This window comes from Rhamphochromis sp. 'chilingali' (genome assembly GCF_963969265.1).
Source record: "Rhamphochromis sp. 'chilingali' genome assembly, chromosome: 1".
NCBI classification, from domain to species: Eukaryota; Metazoa; Chordata; class Actinopteri; order Cichliformes; family Cichlidae; genus Rhamphochromis; species Rhamphochromis sp. 'chilingali'.
The window spans coordinates 56,984,986-57,012,566 of record NC_137929.1 but is presented as its reverse complement, the minus strand read 5'-3'; the positions used below and the strand labels follow the sequence as shown (position 1 = coordinate 57,012,566).

General features: G+C 42.2%; 2 protein-coding genes across 2 annotated transcripts in view; both read left to right on the top strand.

Moving 5' to 3' along the window:
• Nucleotides 1-348: 348 nt before the first annotated feature.
• LOC308406613 (uncharacterized protein) lies at nucleotides 349-10,819 on the top strand (the record flags this gene model as incomplete). The annotated part of the gene is made up of 9 exons (XM_080897693.1): nucleotides 349-464; nucleotides 1,091-1,138; nucleotides 1,575-1,832; nucleotides 1,912-2,157; nucleotides 2,236-2,409; nucleotides 3,131-3,217; nucleotides 4,738-4,821; nucleotides 6,565-6,657; nucleotides 10,731-10,819. Exons 1-9 carry the CDS (start codon nucleotides 434-436, stop codon nucleotides 10,817-10,819), a joined length of 1,110 nt encoding a protein of 369 aa, XP_080753819.1. The 5' UTR covers nucleotides 349-433.
• Nucleotides 10,820-13,067: 2,248 nt separating this feature from the next.
• Nucleotides 13,068-27,581, top strand: part of LOC308409181 (phospholipid transfer protein-like) — a gene marked incomplete at both ends in the record, with an annotated part of 36,427 nt that continues 21,913 nt past the window's right edge. Inside the window, one exon of the mRNA XM_080901752.1 lies at nucleotides 13,068-13,071. Within this exon, the coding sequence (XP_080757878.1) occupies nucleotides 13,068-13,071 (4 nt within the window). The remainder of the gene's footprint in view (nucleotides 13,072-27,581) is intronic.

Here is a 27,581-nt window from a genome sequence, read left to right as displayed (position 1 = left end):
TGTTTGTCATTTCTCTCTGACACTTGAATGCATCTTGTTTTTTACTATTTATTTGATATCTGCTATTCATCACATGCAATATGTGCAGTAAAGCAGTTACCATCTTAACCTGGTTAATGATAACGTTCCCTCATTTTAAAAACATGCATGCAGGCTTTACTATGTAGATCCCTGAGTAGAGCAGATCTGTTTTCTAGCCTCTACTCTGCAGGGTTTGTGTGGTGTTAATCCCACTCAGTGTCTCTCTGTGATCTACCGAGGCCTTGTGTTCGTACCAAAGCTATAAAACTAAGAACTAAAAAACATTGAACGCCTTTTTCCTGGAACTGCAGAATAGAAACCACAGAGCCGCTGAAGTCAAGAGGAAGGAGGTGTGTTTAACTGCTGTGATGAAACAAAAAAACACCTTAATCACACAACACTGTGCAGAAGAATGGGACACACATCGCTTCTGTGGCTGCTCTGTAAGTACCACATGTACTGAATGTAAAATGTGCAAATGTTGATCTTGTTGGAGCGCAGTGGATCTGGGACACAGAGATGTTTGCAGCTACAGAGAGGAATGAATTGCACAGGATTCTGCTTTAATTATATCAGTGGTTAATCCGTGCACTTTACTGAGCTGGAACAGCTGCTGCTTCTCTTTAACTAAAGGTTTCACCAGATTCAAGCTTTTACTTCTTTAAACTCTTTAGAGTTCAGATTTTCAGGTTTTTGCTGCAGACAAACCGCAGCAGTGTTTAAACGTCTACTTCACCGTCTCCTGCAAATCACACTATTATCTTATTGTTGTCCTTTTTTACCAATCTTACTGATGATTACCAGTCATACATGTGCTCTGTGGTCACAGGTCTTGGTAAGCTACATTTTGTGGTATAAGCTGCATTTTTAAGCAAAGACTCCCCCCGTTTGTATCTCTGTGTGTATCTATGTTGCAAAGAGTGACACCTGCCAAGCCTTTAAATATATCAACTCATTTAATTGTCACTTATTCAATTTTCAGTCCAGGTTTCATGTCCAGATTAATTTTAGCTGGTAGTCACCAGTTTAAGTTAAGTGATTTGAATTTTTTTTTTCTTCCAAATTTCAGATTGCGGCTTACTTCTCTTCTCGGTGCTGAGCTGCATAACCTATGGAGGTGAGTGAACTCATAATTTGAAATCCTAGAGATGTTAAATGTATCAAAGTTTTTCTTCACAGAAAATAGATTTGACATCTGTATTTTTCCCTTTCTGAGTAATTTTTACATTAAAAAGTCTGCAGCGGTCAGGAAAATGCGTGCAATTAAAAACAGAGGAAAATTTGGGGAAATACACTCTTCGTGCTTGCTAAGAATTTGATGTTGAAACTGATACCATTACTCAAATAAAGAAATGTTCCAGTACATAAGTCACTACAGTTTAATAAAATAATGTGCACTGTTTTAGCTTCAGATTAACTTTTAGACTCAAGCATATGTTGCTTAAACTGGATTCAGATGTTCTATCTGTCTTTGACCCTGCACCACAACAAAGATCGGGATGTTTTAAAATTATTTTTTTCTGTTCATTCAAAAAATCTATAATCTCTCACAGCTCGTCTGACTGTGAGTCCCAGCAACTCTCTGTTCTTTGAAGGAGCCTTTGTGTCTCTGAGCTGTGAGGAGGACGACAGCTCTGCTGGATGGACTCTGAGGAGAAACACAAGCAGAGACACTGGAGCTGAATGTAAGGAGTGGGGAAAACCAGCTGGTTCTTCCTGTAACATCACTGTTCTCCCATGGGACAGTGGAGTTTACTGGTGTGAGTCCAGAGAGGGTCCCATCAGTAACATGGTTAACCTGACAGCCACTGGTAAGCTGAGTGTGTGGAGTTAGTGTTGATGAAGCTGTGTGTAAATGGATGAAATGCTGTAGTTTGTCTCTGTGTTGAGGTGGATCAGTGATCCTGCAGAGTCCTGTCCTCCCTGTGATGGAGGGAGATGACGTCACTCTGCTCTGTAAAACAAAGACCACTCCCTCCAACCTCCCAGCTGCTTTCTATAAAGATGGTGTCTTCATTGGGAATGACACTACGGGTCACATGACCATCCAGCATGTTTCCAGGTCTGATGAAGGCCTCTACAAGTGTGACATCAGCGGTCATGGAGAGTCTCCATCCAGCTGGATCACTGTCACAGGTGAAGCTTCTGTTTCTTTTGCAGATTTCAGACCCAAAGAGACTCAAAGTGACCACAAAGACTTGTGTTTCTCTTTAGTTTCAGGTTCTTCTACCTCTCCTCCTCCATCAGCCTCGACTGCCTCCCTCCACCTCTCCTCTCTTTCTACTGTTTCCTTCTTCGCGGTGCTGTCAGTTTCCTCCATATTTGGGCTGCTGCTGCTGGTTGTACTGGTTGTACTGGTGAGAAGATGTGTCTGGAGGAAACCTGAAGGTGAGACACACATTCTGCTCACATTTAATGTTTCTGTATAAAACCAGCTTAAAGTGACAAAATAACACAATCTACAGTGTTTTTCTCTGAGTGGTATAAAGTGGGTGAAAGTCAGTCCTGTTACACTGACGCTGATATCTCACCCAGTGGGAAACTCACACTGAAGTAACTGAAGTGGATAAACATAATCACACATGTAGGTGTGACCATGGGGTGAACTGTTCCTTTAATAACAGTCACATGATGCACAGGATGTTGTTTTTGCACTTCTATCTTTGTGAGCACTTGTTTTTAAACAGTTAAATTACCATATTTATAGTGAAACACTGCAGTTCTGCAACATTTTGTGCTTCTGCATTTCATGTTCAGTTACGTGCTTTTAATATAGTTTACACTAAATGTTTTGTTTTGCTCTGGGTGAACTGTGATGCTGCACTTGAGATTTTGTGGTCAGAGTCTATCGAAGTGAACAGAAGCTTCGCCGCCGTCCAGTTTCCTGTTTTCTGACTGAAAGAAGAGAAGAAAAAAAGTTTTTTTTCTTTTACATGTTTTACCGCAGGTCTCACAAAGATCACCCACCGTAATGCTGACTTTAGTCTTTCCTCCACTTTGCATTTTAATCATCATTAGATGATTATGAATATTAGTGCTCCAAACATCGAAACATCGGCAGTTACAGTACAGTTATCAGTGGAAAATCTTTTTCATCTCATTTTTGCAGAAAGAGATCCTGCAGCAGCCACCGCTACCTACTCACCAGTGAGAAGAACTGTATCGAACCAGCAGTATGAGTCAAACAGGACGAGTGGTAGGAAACATTTCCTGTTAGATAATATCTAGATTCTTTGATGATCCAACGTTTCTTCAAAACGTTACTCAAGTTTCGTGTTTTGGGTTTTTTTGAAGAGAATCTCCAACATGTGCTCGTTCAGACACTGGTGATACTTTTAGGGTGAACTGCAGGTCCTCATGCTACTATTTTATCATGTGTATATATGCTATCATTTCCACTGCACTGAACATATAACAAATCTTTGTGACATGGCTTTAAGTGTATATGTTACACATTACTTTAAATATATCTTTATTTTTGTCACACCGTCAGACCAGCAGGCAGTGTGGACATCCAACTGTGTGAACACGAGAACGCAAAAATATATTATTACATTACACTCAATCATGTGTCATTTACCAGTATATTTATAATTAGAGCTACTTTGTTATATTTTGTAACTTTGTAATATGTTGTTTTCTTTAATTTAGTTTGGTTAGCTACTGTTCTTTACTGCCTTGGAGCAAGCATAGCCACATAATTTCCTCTGGGATTAAAAGAGTGCTTGTCAGATTCTGACAAAGTGATTAATATTAAGTTGATACCATAGATACATCTAAAAAAATCTGGGATCAATTGAAATCTCAGGAACCTTGATTTTAAAATCAAGGTCAGAGGTCAAGTTTTCTGAAAGTCTGGTAAACACAATTACAAGAAAGTTGCCCCATTTTTTTTTTTTTTTTGGCCCACCTACTAAGAGGCTGAGGGTCCTTCTGACTCTTGTGCTGTTGAAACAGGCGACTCCTCCCTGTGTCAGATTAGGTAAAGTTATCTTATCTTGTGTTAAACCCCCCATTTTTTTTACATGTTGTTTCACTGGAAGACTCAGAGAAAGAAAGAAATACAGTTTTATATCAGATTCATCCCGACTGCAGTTTTCCCTTCTCACTGATTGCTGATTTATTAATATCATTATTTCAAATGCTGAAGCAGCAGCAGTGACAGTTATCTGTTCTCAGAGGAAAATCTGACTTGATTTATGCAGAGAAAGATCCCCCAGCAGCTGCAACTGCAACTTACTCGTCGGTGAGAAGAACAGCCTCAAACAGGACGAGAGGTACGCCGAGTTTCCTGCAAGATAAGCTTTAAAACGTGCAATGTTTCCTAAAAAGTTCCACAAGGTTCATGTTTGGGGTTTCAGACGAAAGCCTGGTGCTTCCGTTAGAAAGTAACTGCAGGTGTCCTGATTTTTTTTCTTCCATCAGTTCAACATTTCAGTACTGTTAGCCCTTGGCGTACGTTAGTTTGCGGCCAGATATCCATGTTTCTGCACGTCAGCATACTAGAAGAGCAACAACAACAAAGAAGCTCTGCTGCACTTCAGTTTCCTGTTTTTCTGATTTAAAAAATGGGGAAACACTTTTTTTATTCAAATGTTATTTGAAGAAATGTATGTCAGAGTCATCCAGCTTTTTATCAAACACAATCTTTCCTCCACTTGACATTTTAATTGACACAAATGACACAAATGCCAACGTTTCAAATTGACTTTACAGAAAAAGATCTCTCAACGGCTGCCACCTACTCATCGGCGAAACGAGCAGCAGCAGACGAGCAAAATGGAGCAAACGGGACCAAAGGTATGAAAAATTCCCGGAACGACAAACTCAAAAATCTTTGAAGGTGTTCTGATGTTTCCACAGGAGGTTTTCTGGGGTTGATTGTTTTTGAACATGTGTTGGATGCATTTGTGATGAAATCTGCTCCATATGTTGGTGTTCTGGATCAGCAACTAAGCTAAGCACTAAACTGAAGTGCACGACTACGTTATGATGGTTGTTAATATGATGGTTGATCTTTTCAAATCTTCAGTCCACTGAACATCAGCCTCACTTTTCCAGGTGCTTGGAGACTTTCCAACTTTCCAAACAAGGAATCTTAGAATCTTAACATTTCCAGGTCCATATTTTTTATCTTTTGACTCTGCTTGAGTAGCTTTAGCATGCTTCACATCTCAAAATAATCCTTCTTTATTTGATATGGAGTCTTGGTGCAGGCCCTCAGTTCATTCTCGCTCCCTCCTGACCACATTATTAGAAATGTTTAATGTGGTTATCCATGGCTGGAACAAGATCTATGTCAGGAAATAAAGAAAAACACAATTGATCCACTTCAAGATGAGCTTTCCTTCCAAGTTATATCTTGAGTGCAGCTGCCAGTTTCAAAAACAGATAATGCGTCCATGATGATTTTCCTCCTCAGACAGAGCTGTAACACAAACAGCTGCTGAGTGAAGCAGATCTGTGGCATATCTGTGCTACAGAAACAAGAAGAAAGTCTGGATAAGCACGTGGTGATGCTCACGTTCTTTCTGATCCACTTCTGCATCCTTTGGTGGGAACTGAAAGTGTAACCTTGGATAATCTGATATTTAGGAAGCTGGTCCCGTCTAATGATGGTAACAACACAGTTGTCTAAGGAGCTTGGAAAGAAAAGTGTCTGGACTTCTTTAAGCTGCTTGAAGACGTTTCACCTCTCATCCAAGAAGCTTCTTCAGTTCTAAGAGTCAAATGGTGGAGAGTCCCAGATTTAAGCCTGCAGGAATTTTGGGACAAAAGGACCCCCTGATGATCCTCTACCTAATCACATGAGCCAAGGTGTGAAAGCGGGTGTGGGTCACAAACACAGTTGTGCATGTTCAATGCAGACAACAGGATTCAGACCCCTTCACATTCACCCTCTTGTTTGTGTGCAAGAAAAAAACAGAAGTGTGTCCACCGGACTCTCGGAGTGAGCACAAACTTTTTCTGTGTTCTCACTTTTACTATAAAGTCAGGAACTCCTTCTGATGTGGTGAAGGTGTCTTTAAGTGGTTCAAACCTTTTGACTCATGGGGCTTTGAGCTTTCAGACTTTGTGCACTGATAATAAAGCAGCAGTATTTTCATTCAGATTTTTAAACTGGGTCATTCTTCCTCAGAGTTTCCCTGCATATACTTTCACTCCGTTGTAGGACTGACCAGTGTTAATTGGGCCAAATGAGGCCAAGAAGTCATGGCAAAAACTCACATCTGTCCAATATGAGGTGAATATCGGTGGAGGCAGCTACACTCACCTTAAAAGTCAATTTTTCTTTGAAACAGCTTTCACAGGTTAGCAAAGTGTTTTATTTGGGTTACGTTAAGTTTGCAAAGTGTTAAACGGGCTTGGCAGATGTGAGTAGCTCTGCACTCATTAAGCTTCCTGTTTCGAGCACTAAACTCAGCAGAGGTGCTAAAAAAAGTCACTCCAGGTTGAAGAGAGGATGTGCTGTGACTTTATGTGCAGCCCTACTCATGAAAAGTCCACATTTTCCCTCACGTGACTTCTATCTTGTTTTTTCAGTGTGCGATCCAGCTGCAGGTTACTCTTCGATGCACATAACAAGCGAAGTCAGTTATGGAGAAATCGCCATCAGGAAAAACAGCAGGCACAGAGGTACAGCTGCTCCTCATTCATACTCGCTGATCTTCTGCAGGATCTGGTTTAAGTGCACAGATGCTGTTTGTACAGAGGAGGAGGAAGTCGGATCACTTTGATCCCTCCACACTGTAAAACCTAATCAAACCCTAAATGCAACAGAAGAATGGGGTCAGATTCATCCTGCTGCTGGCACTGTGATAAACACTGTGAAAAGATGATGATGCAGTGACAGCATCTCCACTGTAGAGCTCCACAAAGCAGACAGGAGAGACTCAAACTGTAACATGAGGAAAATGTTGAGGTTTAACACAAATACTGAAAGTAGCAGAGCTGCTGCAGACGAAGCAGCAGAGCGTGACCCACAGTAAGTATGACATACTATATGAACGTGTGAGTGTCTTACACCTCTGAGTGCTCAGGAGGAGCAAACATAACCACAGCCTAACGAACCATTAAAAAAACACAATCATTTATTCACTTACTGAAAGTAGAGCTAATGTTTGTTCAAAGCCAAGAAAGAAAGGTAGAAAAAAGGAGGACAGTGTACGAGCACACATCTCTCAGGATCATGAACCGTTTTTAAGATACTGGAAAATTTAAATATTTCTCATAGAATTATTATAAACTATGAATCTATTAATTTATACTTTCATCTGCTGGGACACAACACAAAAAAGCACATTTTGATTTTATAAAACATAAATCAGAGGCTTATTTATGAGCTCAGCAGGTAGGATCATATCACTGTTGTAAGGTTTATGGAACAATAAAATGGTTTTAACCTTCAGCCAACAGGATGAAAAGGGAAAATATAAAGACGCTTATAACAAACTTCCTGATGCTCATCTGGGAAAGACAGAGATTTTAGATCATCGTGTTATCTGTGCTCTGAACTCAGCGGGATCCTGCAGCGATCTGGTGGCAGTTTTAACCTGCTGATCTCTTAGGCTGACCATAACCTGCTCTTCAGCCCTTAACCCTGCTTTGTACTGTAGATCTGAAGACATTATGCCTTTAATGACACCTCACAGGCTCTGGGTTTGAATCTCCTGGTTGGCTGTGTGCAGTTTTTACACTGGACTGGGGACCTGTTTAGTTTGTAGAGCTCTATCCTGTGTGAGCTTAAGTTGGATCGAGTGTTAGGGAAGTGTGTGGAGGGAATATTTTATAACCAAACCAAAAATGTTTTTTGCACTTAGGTTTTTGTACAGATTAAACAAATATTCATACAAGTTTTCAACAAGTGTGGCCAGTGTGAGCAGGTAGATTTGGTACTTTGGACAGAGCTAAGCGAGCTGCTTTCCTCTGATTCCACTATCAGAGATAAACATTAACAGACTGCAGATAATTTACTGCTGATGTGAAATGTCCCAGTAAGAGAGGCAGCAGGAGCAGTTGCAGCATGTTTAGTCGCATAAAATCATTTCTCTAATAAGAAGTGCGCACACTTACTGCATTTAAAGCACGAGCCCCACATGGACACAACAGGGACAAGTGGGTGGTGCATGGTATGCTTATGTCTCTTCATAAAACAGCATTAAATAAGTTTCATTCAGATAAAGGTAGGATTGGTGAAACAGGACGTTTAGAAATTCTATGGATACCAAGTATTTACAAACAGGCGGATGATCGGTGAAAGATTATCACTGAAGGGTTTTTTGGGGAACAGAAAAAAGTCACCAGCTGCTGCTGACACATCTTCAGTTCCTGAATGATTAATGTTCATGTTCTTAGGAAAATAAATCAAAGTGAAAGGACTTCAAATTTTATAAGTTGTTAAATGTTTTTTCTGCCTCAAAGAAACAGTCGACTCATAAAGATATAAATATTTAAAAAAGGAAAATCAAAGTTACACACAGTAAATTAATAATGAACAAGCTGACATATCAATAAAGGAAATGCATGTATTGGTATCACATCACCCAGACTGTCCTGTAATGATAATAAGAATATGTCAATAACATTTCAAAAATAAATAGTAAAAAAAAAACAGGATTGTGTCAACAGTGAAGTGACACAATCCTGAATCAGAATCACCAGAATCCCACTATAATACAAAAATAAACTTCTTGTAAACAGGAAGTAATGTCAGACAGAAGCAGGCTCAGGGAGGGGCGGCCATCTGCTGCGAGTGGTTGGCTGTGAGGGGAGGGAGACTGGACAAAGACACATCGTGGAAGAGAGCCAGAGATTAATAATATTAATAATGACTAATGATTAAATACAGAGAGGTGTGATTAAGAAGAAATCCCCAGTGCACCATGGGAAGCCCCCCAGCAGCCTAGACTGATTCCAACGTAACTGAGGCAGGGTTCAGGGTCACCTGATCCAGGCCTGACTTTATTAAAGGAGAAGAATCCTGCAAGAACAAATGTCCTAAAGGGAACAAGACTGAGGAGCCAGAAATCTCTGACATGAGCCTGCTGAAGGGGGCCCAGCTTGGGCCAGACTCATTATTAGTGTCAGGAAAAAGGTCAAAGGTCAGATGAAAAAAAGTCTTTTGTTGAGCAAATTTGAGTTCCTCTGCTGCCACCTACTGGCTCATATCATTTTGTGACTCGTTTATTTTTATGCTGTGCACATACTGGCCACTTTATTAGGTACACCTTGCTACCACTATTGCCGTCAGAACTGTCTTAATCCTTCACAGACTCAGCATGGTGCTCAACAACATTCCTCTGAGGTTCTCATCCATATAGAGATGATAGCATCACACAGCTGCTGTACATTGATGATGTGAATCCAACACGTCCCTAAAGTGCTCCGCTGAATTTTCAAGGGCTTGATTTGGTACAGATGTTATAACTGCATTTATGACACAGAGTGTAATAGTAACTGTAATAGTTTTATATTCTTAGACTGAAAATGAATCTTAGAAATAAGCAACAGTTTATTATTGACATTCTGCTCTAAAAGTAGAGTGTGAAATGTACAAAGTGATGAGATTCCTCCATTATTTAAGCCAGTTTACTGTCCTGTCAGATTCAACTGTGAGCTCTATAATGTAATTTCAATTAAGTTTTACCTATATAGTGCTGAATCACAACAACAGTCACCTCAGGATGTTTTATATTGCAATATAAACCCCCCAAGGATAACACAGAGAAAACAGCAACAACCACACAACCTCTATAAAAAAAAAGCATTTTTAGACAGTGGGGAGGAAAAACTCCCTTTTAACAGGAAGTAACCTCCACGAGAAGCAGGCTTTGGCAGGGGCGACCATCTCTGGTGACGGATGATCTGATATCCTCGTGTTGGTGTTGTTCCCAGACCATCATGAAAATGTTGTTCCAGGTTCAACATTGGAAGTGACCAATCACATTGTTGTGACGTTATTCTTTTGCGCGCCAAGCCATTCGTGCATTTATGAAATTCCAATGTTGCAAGGACAATATCAATTCTACTTACTGTTTATTAAAGGGTTATGGTTAGGGTCAGGGTCTGTTGATCGGCGGACAGAGGCGGTTTCACGCAGCTTAAGTACAGTTTTTTGTTTTACGCCGGTTTTTCCCGAAGTCGCAAAAGTATGACGTCATAACATTCTGATTGGTCACTTGCAATGTTGATCCTGGAACAACATTTTCATGATGGTCTGGGAACAACACCAACACGAGGATATCAGATCAACCCTCTGGTGACTGCCTGGAGGAGAGGGGAGGGAGACAGGAAAAAAGACACGCTGTGGAAGAAAGTCAGAGATTAATAATAACTGATAATTAAGTGCAGAGAGGTTTATACACACATAGTGAGTGAATAAGTCACTCTCAGTGCATCATGGGAAACCCCCAGCAGCCTGGGCCTATGAAAAAGTTCATTTGAGTCAAAGCTAACGAATCTGAGTCTCTTTAAAGGGTTAATTTGATCTACTTTATCAAATCCAAAGTCAGTGAAAAAATGAATATATTGTCTTGATCTTTGTGAGGATTTATGTGAGTACAAGACTAAAAGTGTCCCGGCTCTGTTACACTTCAGTGGATGTTTTCTTTGTGGAAAATGTTGCGTGTGCAGTTATTTTTTTGATGTGTCCCAGAAGTTTTTATCACCTGAAATTTAAAAGTTTCTTTAATCTGTGTGTTTTTGTTCAGATCCTTCACCAGAGCCAGGGGTCATCTACTCCGCACTGAAGTCAACAATGACGCCTTCCAAACAGCCGATCCAGTCTGACCAGAGATGACGGCTGGCTGCTAAATACAGTCCTGCACACCTCTGTGCAGCACATGTTATTTATTTAATTACATGCTGTGTGTGTTTGCAGTTTTACAGTTGCACTGAAATAAATGACTTGAATGTACAGTTTACGCTGAGGTGGATTTTTTTCTTTTTCCATTTGGCCAATCACTGGAAACATGAAGAATCAACGGACCGGAGCGTGCACGTCCATGCCTTCAGAGTTCATATTTGAAAACAGTCACTGCATGTTATCCAGCTCCACCTACTCCCCTCCACACATGCTGGGTTGTTTTAGCACAACAGATATTGTATCAGTGATAGAGGTAAAGAAAACACTTTGCTGTTTATAATGCATGTTTAAAGGAGGTGAGTGCAGCTGTCTCAGATGAAATCTAGGGGACTGGATCCTAGAGGTGGACCAGTTTTTGCATATTTTATAACATAGTGCCATAGTGCTGTTGAGTGCCAGGAGGATTTCTATGATATATTATATATATGATCTATTATACATCGGGGAAACCAAACAACCTCTGGCGAAGTGGATGGCACAACACAGAAGAACTACCTCGTCAGGCCAGGACTGAAGTCTATTCACACCTATAGGCCAGTGGACACTCTTTCAATGATAAGGATGTACAAATCCTGGACAGGGAGGAACGCTGGTTTGATCGCAGAGTCAAGGAGGTCATTTACGTGAAAAGGGAAATATCATCTCTGAATCGAGGAGGGGGCCTAAGGGTACATCTGTCACCATCTTACAATGCTGTGATTGCAGCCATTCCCCAACTCTCTGTGAATGGTACTCATGGGCATTGGTGCATGATTTCTTGAATCATGTTCTCCATAAACTGATATAAATTTATATATACACATTTTTGTATCAAATGTTAGTTTAAAGTCTACTGTTTTAGTTTAGTCAGTTCCCTTTCTTATCTTCTTCTTCTCCCTGCATCTCTTCCTGCGTTCCCTAGTCAGTCTTGTCTGCATGTTTATTTACCTTTCAAATTCCCCAGTCCCCGGCTCTCTGCGTCCCCGGCTCTCTGCGTCCCGGCTCTCTGCATCCCCGGCTCTCTGCGTCCCGGCTCTCTGCATCCCCGGCTCTCTGTGTCCCCGGCTCTCTGTGTCCCCGGCTCTCTGTGTCCCCGGCTCTCTGGGTCCCTGGCTCTCTCACCCTTGTTCTGTGTCTTCCTAGTCATGTCTGTCTCCTTCCTCCTCTTTCCTGTATTTTGTCAGTCTGCGTCTCAGTGTGTGGCTTCCAGTTTTATTTTGATAGTCACTTAGTCTGTGTGCATCATGTTCAATTTTGCTTCACCTGCGTTATATTGAATTTAAGGAATAGTGTTGCTGGTTCATTAATAAATGTGGCCACCAGGGGGCATTGGTTAAAATGCAAATGCTTTATTGAACTGTAGTTTTTGTCCCTGGGTCTCTGAACTATTTAAAGGTTCCAGGAGAGACAAAGGAGGAAGTTGAGATGGAGAGATGCTTGGGGTTTTCTAAGTCTCATTGTAGAGTTATATGGTTTATATTTAGGGTTATGGACAGTTTTGGATGATAGTTTTAATTATAAATATAATATATACATGTTTATACGATTAATGGTCTTTTTTGGAAAGTGTGGAAACACCCCTGGCATTTTATGAGGAGGGCGTGCTTATCAGCAGATGGGTATGAAGGACTGCCAATTGCTAATTTAAAGTGCTGATGGTAGATGCCACTAGTGCTCCACAGAGCTGCCATGTTATGTTGCTGGAGTATTTTGTTAACTTGCAGTTAACTTTATTAACTGTAGCCGTCTTGTCAACTTCCATACCTGTATGTTGATTAAAAATAAAGCCTACAATGATTGGAGCCTTGCTGCTAACAGTTAATCATCACACTGTTTCAGTAAGATATCTAATCATTAGTTTTTCCACATATTGAAAACATGTGATGCAGCCTGTGTAATGCATTTTTAGAAATCTTGTTAATCTTGGAGGTGTTATTGAAACCGAATGAAAACAGGAAGAACAGGCAGGAAATATGTGTGACATCAGACCTGTTTATCCTTTTTGTCTCTGTGCTGCTGCAGGCTGACTCAGATGGCATAAATACATTATTATTAAAACATTTTTTTTTGTGAGTAATAAAAGGCCCACTGTTGAAGAAAAAAGACACACCTCTGTCCCATTGTTGTCTTTTAGAGTATAACAGCTTTTCAGTAAGTCCTCTGATTCTAGTAATAGAGCAGAAAAAGTCATTAAATTGAAACCATGGGTAAAACTGAAACCGAATCACTCCAGCAGTCGACCATATAACAAAGTTATATTTTACAACTTATAATACATGAATAGGTCAAACATAAACAAAACATATCACTGAGCTTCATATTCTATCAACATTACATCAATATTAATAATTTTCCATCTATTAAAAAAATGAATTGAACTGAAACTGATTATTTTACGTATTCTATCCTTTTTAAGCCTTTTCTTATTAAAATTAGTTTCTAAGTTAGTGTCTGAGTCCTTGACATTTTTCAGGCGTCTTCATGTTCCTATTCATTTTTACACTTCTCTTGTGTGTGTGTGTGTGTGTGTGTGTGTGTGTGTGTGTGTGTGTGTGTGTGTGTAGTTTACATCATCTTATTTCTATAAGGTTATTACTGTTAGTCAGGTAGTTACAGTGACTGCTGTGTGAACGTCATCACTTAAGTTAAGCACTTTGACAGCATATCACCAGCAGGTGGCAGCACTGGAGATTCAGTCAGGCCAACAACAGGCTTTTAGTGTTACCTCGGTGATGGAAAATTAGTGCTTCACCTCATCTAACCTCTGTGCACCATCAATATGTAATTGTAACTTTTTTGTACAAAGACAGTGTATGAAGATGAGAAAACAACTGACCGTAAGCTTTGCTCAAGGTCATGACACAATACGTTATTGAGCTGGTGCCTACATGATAGTCTGAATTTCTTGCTAACTGCTGAACAGAGAAAGACCGTATCCACACGAGGGCTATAAAGGAGCTACCTTTTATTAATGTTGGTACAAACCCTGTTCGTGCTGTGTTGATCCCTTTGCAAAGGTTTTAACTTCTTTCATGAATCTCAGAAAATCTGTTGGGCTTTGGTGCTCATATTATTTTTCCACAACAATTTTGGCAATGAGGATGGGATTTATCAAGCGATTTCTTCTCTGCTTTCATTTTAATTCAGGAAAATCCACAGGGAGATGAATGAATCTACGAACAAATTATTGTGGAGATGAGTGCATGACAACAGAGACCAGAAGTTGTCACAGCTGAAATGATGTCAAATGTCACATTTAAAAGACGTACCAGCATCACTACTCCCACAGCAGCAGATGGTAAACGACAGGATTTTATTGCAGCCATTTCTGAAATCTGTTCATCCAGACCTGACCCACAGGAGGCATCGCTGGCTAATTCTAATCTGAGGGTATTTGTGGATGATTTGGCATCACACAACCAAGCCCACGGTTAATATCAAGTAGGATGTGCAGTGATCGCAGAACATAGGTAAACACATGGGGTGATACATCATTTTTGACACATTATGGAAACAGTAGTTTCAGCTGATTTAACGAAATCCATTGCACATCATACTCCCTCCACTCAGCTATATGGTTGAAGTCTCAGTCCCCATCTTTCTATTCTGGCAGGTTGTTTTGACCTTGGTTATTCCAGATGATTTCGAGTGCCTTGTGATCGGTCACCAGTGTGAATGGATGTACATAAACGTACACATGGAAATGTTTGCAACTCCACACAATGGCGAGTGCTTCTTTCTCAGTTTGTGAGTATCTCGTTTCCACATCACTCAGTGCTCGGCTTGCATATGCAATAATGTGCTTCATCCCCGTTTCAGAATGGCGCCCAGTCCAGCTGGACTAGCATCAACAATCAGTTCAGTCTGTCTGCTGGGATAGAAGTAGGACATCGTTGTGTCGCTTGTGAGACTGACCTTGAGTGCCTGCAATGCAGTTTCCTGGTCCTGACCCCATGTCCAAGGGGTGTCCTTGTGTGTGAGCCTGCGCAGTGGCTCAGAGATCGATGAGAAGTCCCTGATGAACCTCGAGCAGTAATTGGCCATGCCAGGGAGACTTTTGATGTCAGCAGGTGTTTTTGGGTTGGGAGCGTGTTGAACTGCTGCAACCTTTTTAGGATCTGCTGAAACGCCACCTGCAGAGAAGATGAAACCAAAAAACTCAAGTTTTGTTTTATTAAATTCTCTCAATTCAGAGTAAGACCTGACTCTGATAGTCGCTTGAAGAGAGCTGTAAGATTGTTGTCATGGTCAGCCCGGTCCCTGCCAAAGACTATAATGTCATCACTGAGATTTTTGACTCCAGTCCTTGCAGTGTCTGATGAATAACATTTTGGAACACTTCAGCTGCAGAAGAAACTCCAAAGCTCAGTCTTTTATATCTCCGAAGTCCCAGATGAGTAGTGAACGTCGTAATGTAGCGGCTGTCAGGGTGTAGTTCAAGTTGGTGGTATCCTGCCCTGAGATCAAGTTTTGAGTACACTGTAGATCCATTTAGCTCATGGATTACATCATCAATCGTGGGCGTGACATGTTGTTCTCGTTCGATTGCAGTGTTTGCTTGTCTCATGTCCACACATATCCGTACTTCGTCTGGGTTCTTTGGTTTTGGCAGTGTTACAATGAGTGAAACCTGTAACCTTTTCAATAATGTCATCAGCTTCTAATTTCTGAAGTTCGTCCTCCACTTTCTGACGTAAATGAAAGGGAACACGTCTGTGTGGTTGACAGGTTGATTTTACATCTGTGTTTATGTGCAGTTTCACTTGAAAATCTTTCCCAATTCCCTGGGAAAGTTCTCGGTGTTGTTCTACTAGCTTGTCTGCAACAGAACGTTGAGACTGAGAAGAGACCGCAGTGACAATATGAAGGAGTCCTAAGGCTTTTGAGGTTTCAAAACTTAAAATATTGAAACTGTCTCCTCTAATGACAAAGAAGGAACACCTAACTGTTTTGTCTTGTTTTTCCACACTGCACCTGAATGCACCACACACAGGGAGAGACGTAGATGAGTGGTGTGGGTAAATCTTGATGTCTGTAGATGTTAACGTAGGACGTGGTGTCAGTTTGTTGTAGGTAGCTTCAGTTAAGCAGTTAGCAGTGGCCCCAGAATCGATTAGCACCGGTATCTGGGTGCCCATTACTCTGACTTCAATATGTGGGAGTTTAGGATGTTGAGCTGTGTTCACCAAATATACATAAGCGTCATCACTGCTGGACGTGTGCCCTGTCTCCACATGTGCAGTGCTGTCTGTTAGTTTTTCTTATACTTCTTTCCACAGTGTGTCTCTTTGAGCAACATTGCTTTGCAAAATGATTGAATTTGCCACAAGCATTACAGATTTTGCCTTTAGCTGGGCAGCCTTGCTCATGAGGATAGCTGCCTCCACAGTTTCGACAGCGGTTATTCGGCTGTCATGAGGGTGTCCCTTTGTTTCTAGCTGTGGTGTCACGTCCTGTTTTGTGCTGTACTTTATTAACTGCAGCCATCTTGTCAGCTTCCATCCCCGTAGCTTACAGTTCAGACAACTCACATGCAAGATTCATGCTCCTCTTCATATTTTTGGCCACCAGATGCCACCAAAGATGACTATGTTGAAAAGCTTCAATGGTTCAGAAAGCTTCAATTGACCATCATTAAGATGAGTTAAGTACACAATCAGGAACAACTGAATCACAACAAACTGAGGCCATGTTTTCATCATAGGTGCCTGATAGACTGGCAAAGAAGAGATGACCAAGTCTTGGCTTAAATGCAAGCACGTTGAATGTCATTGATGAGTGGCAGCTGAGTAAGAGTTACCAGGAAACCAAGTGGATCAAGGAAAAGGAGGAGATGAAAAAACACCAGGCACTCTCTCAGACGTTGACAAACACCTCAGAAACCTGATCATCAAATCCTCATTTCCCCAGTAAATATACTAACTATAGCTGTAATCTCCTTTGTGATTTCTATCCAATTCTGACACATCATCCAAAATCATTTCGCTTCATCAAGTGATTTTACTAGGCCCCAAACATGCTTTGATTCACCAAAAAATGAACTTTTGTTCACAACTAAATGTAACTGATTGTTTTGTTTTCCCCCATGGCACCACTGATGTAGGAACAGTAAATGCCAATTGTAAATACCTAAAAACACTGTTATACTGTTATTGATGCTGTTATATCAAACTGACCTTACAACTTAAAAATCACAAAAGACTACACAGATGGAAAAGTGCCCATCATTCCACCACAAAACCCAGAAAAAAGTGTCTGATGTATGGTGGCTTTTTGGAAATGCGTGGCTGCCTCCAGTTTTACCTTCGATTTGGAAAGGCACTTGTATCAAGGTTAAATTAATTCAACAGCACAGATTTGCCACTTCCACTAGACATGGACTTAAAGCATGAAAGCAAATGCATGTGACAAGCGTCATGGCAAGACAAAATAGAATGGCAGAAAGGGGGAAGGGAGTGGTCACATCCAGCTACTGGCCAATAACCTGCCTCAGTACCACACGGAAGCTCCTGTCATGCATCATAACAGCTTAATCAACAAGATTGACATGCAATATGGCTCAATACATGAGCGGGGCACAGAAAGGAATTGGCAGGAATACCAGAGGAGCGATCGCAGCTATTGGTAGACAGAGCAGTTAACTGAGATTGTAAGACCAGACTGACCAACCTGTGTACTGCCTGGAATCAAAAGCTTTTTTAGCTGCTGTGACTCTTCCAAAGCAGCTGGAGATGCAATCTGGTTGGTCAGTTTCATTGTATTGTATAAAATAGTCGTGACTTTTCATGTGTTGATACGTGTTTCTGTACTTCTGCATCAGTCATGTGTAGTGAATTATGTCCAAATTCACAAAGCAGAAAGCCTTCATATAGAAGTGGAGGAAGGGAGGATCATATCAGAGTTACACATAATTTTCTTTTATTAATTTCAAGAAATGTATTTCATTTATTTATTCTCATTATTTCAATTAATATTTAGTTGTTTATTTTTGTATAGATGGATTTAGAAAAAGATCATGACTTGTGTTAAAATACAAACAGTTGAGGTTTATTTTCCTGACTGAAAATCCTCCGCGTGCCCCCAAAGCTAGAGTTTTTGCCCACGTGGACATTAAAAAAAAAGATTATTGAATAGACTGTTTTACATTGGTGCTGTAACTGTTGGCTGCAGCCATCTTCACATTTGAATAGGCAAATATAGGGTATGTCCTACAATAACTTATGCTGGTATTTCAGCATAAGACAAGCTTCTCACCAAGAGTGCTACCGTTTTTAATTTGACTACTAGTGCAGGAGACTGGCGATACCTCCAAGGGAGCTACTGCGAGAGAAAAAAACGTTTGTGCTCATTTTAGGGGAGTTAAAACAGAGCAGCAAATTTTGACTGAGAACACTAAAGTAAGGGGCACGACAGGAGGGTTTAAAGGGAAAGTTCACCTTTCACAGGTTCTTGGTTTGAATCTCCTGATTGGCTGTGTGCTCTCTTTACTCTTCTCACCGATCCTAGACACGCATCTTTGTAACTGTGACCTGTTTAGTTTATCGAGCTGGGATAGGCTTTACGCCCTGTCCCCTTGTGACCCCTGTGATAGTAATATATGAATCGTGTTTCACTTTACTGCTAATATATATATAACAGCTGATATTTACTGACCCAGAGCCATAGGAGCAGGCCTCAAATCATATAAACAAAGGGACATAAATGAGAAGTGCTGACAGTTAAATCTCTTCTATAAAAACATCAAAGATTATAGATGTGACTTGGCACATGTTTTACAGGTTAAGCAAAGTAAAGTGTTTTCTTTATGCAATGTAATGTCTATAAAGTGTTAAACAGTCCTGATAAAGCAGCTCTGTACTTCTCTGGACTCTCTATTTATCCCCATTGCATGCATAGAGACAAAAAAAGGTGACTTTACCTTGAGGGATGTGAAAGACGTGACTAAGACTAAGTTCCAGTCATAGTCAGGTGTGTGTGTTTGTTTTAGTGTTAATTAATCCTTGTGTGTTTTTTCTGCCAACATTCCCTGTCACGCCTCCTGTCAGTCAACATTTTTGCCTCATTGAACACAATGTAAGAGCAAATGTCATAAGTGTTGTCCATTTGAAGCTGGAGATTTTTCCTTCTTTTAATTCATATTAACTTGTTAACAATAACAAGGAAATTCCCTGGATTTACCCACTGTGAGATAAAGTCATTTGTTAGATTGTCAGTTTAACTTTGTGTGGTGGATCATAAATTTGATTAGTTTGTACATCTCTGTTCCTTACATTTCGTGTCATGCCTTTATTATTGTGTTATTTGTTGTTTTGACTGTGTTTTTGAATAGAATATACAGTGGGAATATAGAGGGAGATAAGTAGTGAACGTTTTGCCTGGGCTGATTGTGCGTCGATCCATTGGTAATGCCTCAGGGCTCCAGTAGATGGGTTCGCGCGCCTCCTTCTTCACTAGTGATGGGAATTCCGGCTCTTTTTAGAGAGCCGGCTCTTTCGGCTCCCAACCGGCTCTTCAGGTTGTTTTGTTGCTTTAATATTGTTGTTATTATTAACAACGATATAAAATTATACACAAAAGGAATTACTAATGTAATAAAAACAATGGTTTTATTTATATATGTTTATATATAAATATATATGGTGGCCCCTAGAGACAAAGCAGAGAGAGAAAGAGAGCCAAGGACAACAACAAGAGACAACATTGGCACATTCAAAAGGTATAGTAATCATCCACAATTATTTTCAGCTGCGGATGATAAAGGATTTAGAAAGTTGTTTTGGAATATCAGTTAACACTAGCAATGTGTTTTGCAGGTTTGCAGGGTGCTTTGTCTGTAGGGGCCACCGTAAATATACTTCTATTTATTCACTCCACATAAAATGTAATAAATAAATCATAAAATACAAAAAACAACTATTTACATTTCAACTAATAACTATTTAAATTTTCAGCTTTTTCCTTTTAAACAAATTTAAAGTGAAACAACAGAAAACACTGCAAACCACAACAGAAGTCAATTTAAATTAAAATATGCAAAACAAAAAGAAAATGTACATTCTCTGTCATATAGGCCTGGGATGATTTTTTGGGAGAGTGTTTTCCTGATTGGAATTGCATACATAGGATTCACTGCATGAATACACTTTCTGAATCATTTATCATCTGCAACTGAAAATGTGTTGCAACTCATTGTTGCCCCTGGCTGTCTTTCCCTCTCTCTCCCTCCCGCTCTGTTCCTGTGCCACTGCGAGTGTAACTACCCCACCCCTCCCACGTGCGTAGTGAAGCGAAAAAAAGTGCGAGAAAGAGAAAGGGTGAGAGAAACAAAAAAAAAAAAACCACGCCTCGCTTCGCTCACTTCAAAGAGCCATTTCGTTTCCGACCGACACATCACTATTCTTCACTCAATACAGACGAGTGAGAGCGAGAGCTGCATGTCCGTGCCATTCTTTCGCCTCTCCTCACTATTTCCCCTGTTTAAGTTAACTGCCATGCACAGAACTGTACAAATGTGTGTTACTGTTGATTATTAGCCATTATCATTGTTCATTGCAACGAAAGAGGTGAATTGTGCACTGTTTTTCCTGAGAAGTTCCAGTTAAACGCCGTTGCTGTGTATGCTAGTTTTCGCTAGTACTCCGTCACGTTGTGTCATGATTTTTCAGTTACTGTCTGTATCCGATTGTTCAGTCTGACGTCACTAGCCGTGTCTGGGTCTAAACTCTGCTGCAGGTCCATATATCAAACGATCACTATGGCATTACTGAGAGTTGAAAAACTGTCTAAAGTCTTTCATCTTTAATAAAATGATCAGCGTTCTGCTCTACCAGGTGTAACAATTGAGTTTAACATCCAGGCATCCATGAAAACGGAATTTATGACATTTAACGGAGTTAGAAGTTAGCAGGGAGTTAGCTCGCTAGCTTCCATCTAAATACAATATAGCATGTCCTGACTGTGGGGTTTTGGAAACAAATTAAAACGTATAGCTCTGTTATCACTTCCAGCATAAATGAAGACAAAACTAAACAGCAGTGACATTTGTAGGGTTACTGAAGTTTGGCTAGCTGGTATATAATGATGTGCTACGTGACCGCTAGCGACACAGCTATGTTAGCATAATATAAACAAGCTAACTTTTTTTTCCACTCGATAAAAGTTACCGTGAGTGTTCTCGGTGGTCAGGAACAAATGTAATCGCATGGCAGGATGCTGTAAAAGGACCAAACTTCAGCCAGGAGAACAACTGAGATAATCCATCCACAATACGAGGTTAGTCATTCATACAGTGGGGCAAAAAAGTATTTAGTCAGCCACCGATTGTGCAAGTTCCCCCACTTAAAATGATGACAGAGGTCAGTAATTTGCACCAGAGGTACACTTCAACTGTGAGAGACAGAATGTGAAAAAAAAATCCATGAATCCACATGGTAGGATTTGTAAAGAATTTATTCGTAAATCAGGGTGGAAAATAAGTATTTGGTCACCTCAAACAAGGAAAATCTCTGGCTCTCACAGACCTGTAACGTCTTCTGTAAGAAGCTTTTCTGCCCCCCACTCGTTACCTGTATGAATGGCACCTGTTTGAACTCATCATCTGTATAAAAGACACCTGTCCACAGCCTCAAACAGTCAGACTCCAAACTCCGCCATGGCCAAGACCAGAGAGCTTTCGAAGGACACCAGGAAAAGTATTGTAGACCTGCACCAGACTGGGAAGAGTGAATCTACAATAGGCAAGCAGCTTGGTGTGAAAAAACCAACTGTAGGAGCAATCATCAGAAAATGGAAGACATACAAGACCACTGATAATCTCCCTCGATCTGGGGCTCCACGCAAGATCTCATCCCGTGGGGTCAAAATGATCATGAGAACGGTGAGCAAAGATCCCAGAACCACATGGGGGGACCTGGTGAATGACCTGCAGAGAGCACGGACCAAAGTAACAAAGGTCACCATCAGTAACACACTACAACGGCAGGGAATCAAATCCCGCAGTGCCAGACGTGTTCCGCTGCTGAAGCCAGTGCATGTCCAGGCCCGTCTGAAGTTTGCCAGAGAGCACATGGATGATACAGCAGAGGATTGGGAGAATGTCATGTGGTCAGATGAAACCAAAGTAGAACTTTTTGGTATAAACTCAACTTGTCGTGTTTGGAGGAAGAAGAATACTGAGTTGCATCCCAAGAACACCATACCTACTGTGAAGCATGGGGGTGGAAACATCATGCTATGGGGCTGTTTTTCTGCCAAGGGGACAGGACGACTGATCCGTGTTAAGGACAGAATGAATGGGGCCATGTATCGTGAGATTTTGAGCCAAAACCTCCTTCCATCAGTGAGAACTTTGAAGATGAAACGAGGCTGGGTCTTCCAACATGACAATGATCCAAAACACACCGCCCGGGCAACAAAGGAGTGGCTCCGTAAGAAGCATTTGAAAGTCCTGGAGTGGCCTAGCCAGTCTCCAGACCTCAACCCCATAGAAAATCTGTGGCGGGAGTTGAAAGTCCGTGTTGCTCGGCGACAGCCCCAAAACATCACTGCTCTCGAGAAGATCTGCATGGAGGAATGGGCCAAAATACCAGCTACTGTGTGTGCAAACCTGGTAAAGACCTATAGTAAACGTTTGACCTCTGTTATTGCCAACAAAGGTTATGTTACAAAGTATTGAGTTGTATTTTTGTTATTGACCAAATACTTATTTTCCACCCTGATTTACGAATAAATTCTTTACAAATCCTACCATGTGGATTCATGGATTTTTTTTTCACATTCTGTCTCTCACAGTTGAAGTGTACCTCTGGTGCAAATTACTGACCTCTGTCATCATTTTAGGTGGGGGAACTTGCACAATCGGTGGCTGACTAAATACTTTTTTGCCCCACTGTATACTGCTGCATGGGCTGGGCTGTAGCTACATCCTAAGGTTTTAAAAACTGAGCTTAAATAAATGATTAGAAGTAATAAAAGCCGAGGGAGGTCAACAGTGATCACTGACTGTTTTAGGAGCTTTTTGAGATCAAATAAAAGAAAATACAAAACATCAAACATGTTAACAACACAAAAGCCATATTAAACGCAGACTACTTTAGGCCCGGAAGTAGGATTCATCGCGTCATCACTGAACAACCGGATAGGGTTAACTACTGAACGACAGACAGTACTTTAAGTATGATTTAGTTGATGTGGAAAGTTAGTGACTGTGTCAGCTAACAGCTGCGAGTTAAAAAGATGTTTTTGTCTAATGTTAAAGTTAATCTTATCTAACGTATTCTGATAAGCTCATACAGAGAACAATAGTGACTTAGTTTGGATACAGTTGTCCTGAGACTGAGTGCATCCATAAGAATATTGTTTTGGTTGTATTGCTTCTAAAACTCAATACAGACGAGTGAAAGTGAGAGCTGCGTGTCGGTGCCATTCTTTCACCTCTCCTCACTATTTCCCCTGTTTAAGGGCACAACATTTGGAGGCACCACTGGGATGATTGATTTGAGGACCATCCCTGACCTGTAAGAGAAACCCTCTCGTTGGTCATCCCCCCCAGACGACCCAGGCATCAGAAAGGAGCATAGCAAAGCAGCAGAGGCATCGCTAGACCTACATTGGTGTTTGTAGCCTGAAGTGAAAAAGTGACCACTAGGGGGCAGTAAAATTCAACTAAGTCTGATAATATCTCAGTTAACTGCTTGTGCTAACTCCTCTGACAACATGGAGTCTGAATTAGAAAAGCTACAGCTGGAGATTAAAGGAACACTGTATCAACTGACTTTAGAGCAGCTGATTAAATTATGTGATGTACTTCAAATCTCAGGACCAGGAAAAGAGTTTGTGATTAATAAAACGCGCAGTCAGTTAGTCTCACGTTTAGTTAAGCACCTTGAGCGCACAGAGGACGAAGGCATGTCAGACTTTCTTAATGTCCAGGACCACATCAGATCAATTGCTCTGGGCTCCTTTTATCAGCTCCATCACCTAGTGGGGGTGGGGGGTCATAGTTTGGTCCCGCCTTCACTGTTGTGATTGGTGTGGGGGTAGGGACAGGCTTAGGGCGTCGGGGCGTTCCCCGGAGGCAACTTCCTTGGGGGGCTCAACCCGGGGTAGCGGTCATGTCCGGTTGGGGGCTCTGTTGGCTCTCAGGTGACTGTTTCCTCGCGGCTGCGTGCAGCGGGGCTAGGGGAGGGTCTGTGCTGATGGACGTGGGTTACTGACCTGGTAGCCTGGCTGGCCCTGGGTGGGTCCGGGATGGGCGTGAGGTTCTGGGGGTGCTCCGTCTCTGGGCTGGGGCCCGGGCCGGGCCTTGGGGGCTTGGGTCCTGGTTGGTGTGTTGCCGGGGTTGTGGGCGGGTGGGTGCATGGGGGCCCAGCCCTGGAGCAGGGTGCCGCCGGTGCGTCGAGCCACCTGGGGGGCTCTTCAACTGGTGGGGGAGATGGTCACATCTTGCAGGAGCTCTCCTCTCTTCAGGAACTCTCTCTGCAGGAGGGGGAGATACAGGAGAGGTGGAGGAAGATCTCAGCCTGGGCGTTTACTGTCTTATGTAGTCTGGAAGATGAGTGGATGGTGGGGTGGGTGCAGTTTTCTCTGTGGTGGGGTTGGGTGGACTGTCCCGGGCTCTGTGGGGCCGGGGGGCGCTGCTGCACTGGGGCCCGGTCTGGTTGGGCCTGGGCCCCCTTTCCCTGGCGGGTCGCGGAGTATGGGAGTGCCTACTGGGGTCAGCGGGGGAGCTGGCCCCAGGGAGGGGTTACCTGCCCCTCCCTTCCTTCCCTCCCCATCTCCAGCTGCCTCCCTCTTCCCGCTCCACCACAACCACCCACACATGCAGGGCCTTGGAGTAGGGGTATGTCACCAGGGTGCAGAGGAGGCTACCCCCCCCTTCTGTCCCCTGCTGGCTGCCTCTGCCTCAATTTTATCCCACAACTTAGACATTCACATTATTCACACTCTCATTACACATACATTTAGGATCTTGGGGGTGGGAACAATCACGGAGTCCAAATTACCATCAGGGTGTACACCTCACCCCTGGCGTCGTTGCCCACCTCTCAATTTTAAATACACTTAGACATTAAGGGCTATCAGGAGGGACTATGCGCTTACCTGCCTCTCTCTGGCAGGTAGCTCCATGCCCTCCTGGGTTTTAATTGCACCTTAGAACACACATGCATCAACACTACAATGAGCGGGTGGAGGGAGGTTTGGAGTCTTCTCCCACCCCCGTTCTCTGCGGCCTGCTGGAGCGGGAGGGCTAGGAGGAGTTGGCCGTCCGACTGCGGTCTGGGGTGTGGGGCCTCCCTGCTGCTACGGAGTCGGGGTGGTCTGCCTCTCCCCACCGCAGGGAAAAGGGTAACACCACCTGGGTCTGGGTGCAGTTCCCCCCTCCAGGGGCAAGGGTACCTAGACCCGGTTTGTAGAGTACGCTTGGGGAGTGTGATCGTGTGTACAGCGTCTCTTTATGTCTGTCTCCACGTTGGTTGAGTGTGGAGTAAGTGCACATGAGAGCATGAGGGTGGGAATGAATGTTTGTGTCTGTGTGTGCCTGTATGTCTGTGTCTATATGTCAGGTTGGGTATCAGACGCCACCTCTCTGGGGACACCTCAGGCCCTCCAAGGTTTGGAGGCCTATCTCCACCCACCACCACTTCCCCTGCCGGTGGCGGACTCCCTCAGGTGTTGGTGCGTTGGTGGTTCTTTGTGTCTGGGGGTGGGTGTCCAGGTACACACCGGCTCACTCCTTGGCGGCCGCTTATCGGGGCCTGGAGCCTGGGGCTCGCTCGGGCCCCTTCGGAGGTGGGGTGCCCCCGGCCTCTCGGCCTGGGGCTCGGTCACTCAGGCACAGCTGGGGGCCGGCGGAGCTCATGGGCGCGTCACTGCAACTCCCCCTGGCTTCTGCTCCGCGGCTGCTGAGTGAACCCTCATCTGGGACTCTCCTCAGCTCTTACTGGAACAGTGGCGCGGCTGCCCCTCTGTTGGTCTTCCATGGTCTCTTGTGTTCTGGGGGCCTCTGGATGTCTGGAGTTTTGATCTCCTCCATACCCGCTTCACACCCTGGAGGACGGGGCTGTGGCCCCCCCACACTCCCTAGCAGATCGTTACATGGAGAAACCTTTGGAATACAAGCGCGCTGATCCACACAGGTATGCACACGGGTGTTCACTGCTCGTAGACCCAAATTACACCTTTCTTGGCCGCTACTTCGAAGCACATCTGTCCTGCATGCTGCACAACAACATTGAATATTTAGTATTTACTGCTGTTTACACTTAGCTAGATTAATGCGATGGTGTTGTGTTTAGTATGTTGCTTTGTTGTTTTTGCTTGTTTTCTATTTTTCTCTCAACAGGTGATCCAGGAGATTTTTTTTCTCCCCCCGTCTCACTGTCTCTCTCCCCTTCTGTTTTTCCTTTCCTTCCTCTTTCTTTCTTCCTTTCCTATCCCTCACTCATGTCTGTCCCGTCTGTAACATCTGAAAATAAAATAAAATAAATAATAAAAACAAAGATCGACCAAATGGACCAATACGGCAATGCCACGATGATCCATTTGGCAAAGTAAATCCATTGGGTATCCTTGTTGGTCTTCAGACAACAATTCTGATGGCTAAAGAACCAAATGGGACAGGCAAAAAAAAAAAAAAAATGTCCAGGACATTATAAGTGACATACAAATGGATAAAAAACAAAGTGTGAATGAAACAGTGGACCCAGCTGTTCAGGAGCAGGAAGGAGGGGGAGGGAAGGAGCGAAACACCAGCTACTGGTACAGCAGTTGGCCGAGATTGTAAGACCAGACTGACCAACCCATGTACTGCCTGGATTCAAAAGCATTTTTATGACTGGAGATGCAGTCTGGCTGGTCAGTTTGAATAAAATATAGATTCAGAAAGAAAAGCCGTTTTATAGGATTTTGTGAAATATAGTCGTGACTTTTCATGTGTTGACACGTTTCTGCACTTCTGCATCGGTCATGTGTAGTGAATAGTTGGAGGAGGGGAGGATCATATCAGACTTACACATACATTTTTTTTTAAATGTCATTGAATAGAAATGTATTTCATTTATTTATTCTTATTATTTATGTTACCGGTAGTATTTATTTTTTGTATAGATGGGTTTAGAAAAAGATCATGATTTGTGTGAAAATACAAACAGTTAAGGTTTATTTTTTCCGATTGACATGGTGACATCTTTCAACTTTCTCTGGACAAAATACATTCAACTAATGTAAAATACCTAAATATCTTGTAATGAAATAAATTACTTACTAACTGTTGCAGAATGCAGCTATCTTCACATTTGAATAGACAAATACATGGTATCTCCTATAGTAATTTATTGGCATGTCAGCATGAAGATAAGCTTGTCACTAAGAGTGCTAAAGTTTTTAATTTGTATAATAGTGCAGGAGACTGGTGATATGGTAAAAGGGAGATACTAAAATGACTATGTCTGTGAAGGTTCTGTCATCCAGGTCATCGTAGTCTAAGGAGCTTGGAAAGAAAAGTGACTGGACTTCTCATCAGAGAAACTTCTTCAGTTCTGGACAATTACAATTACAAACAGCTTTACTACAAAAAGTAATATACCTGCAACTGTCATTATGGCTGTATGAAATGAAAATGCGTGGGTTCATGTCTTATTTTAAATAACCATACTTCATTACATACATTACTCATTAATTGCTTAAAACCAAATTGTTTCATGGCTCTAACTAAGCA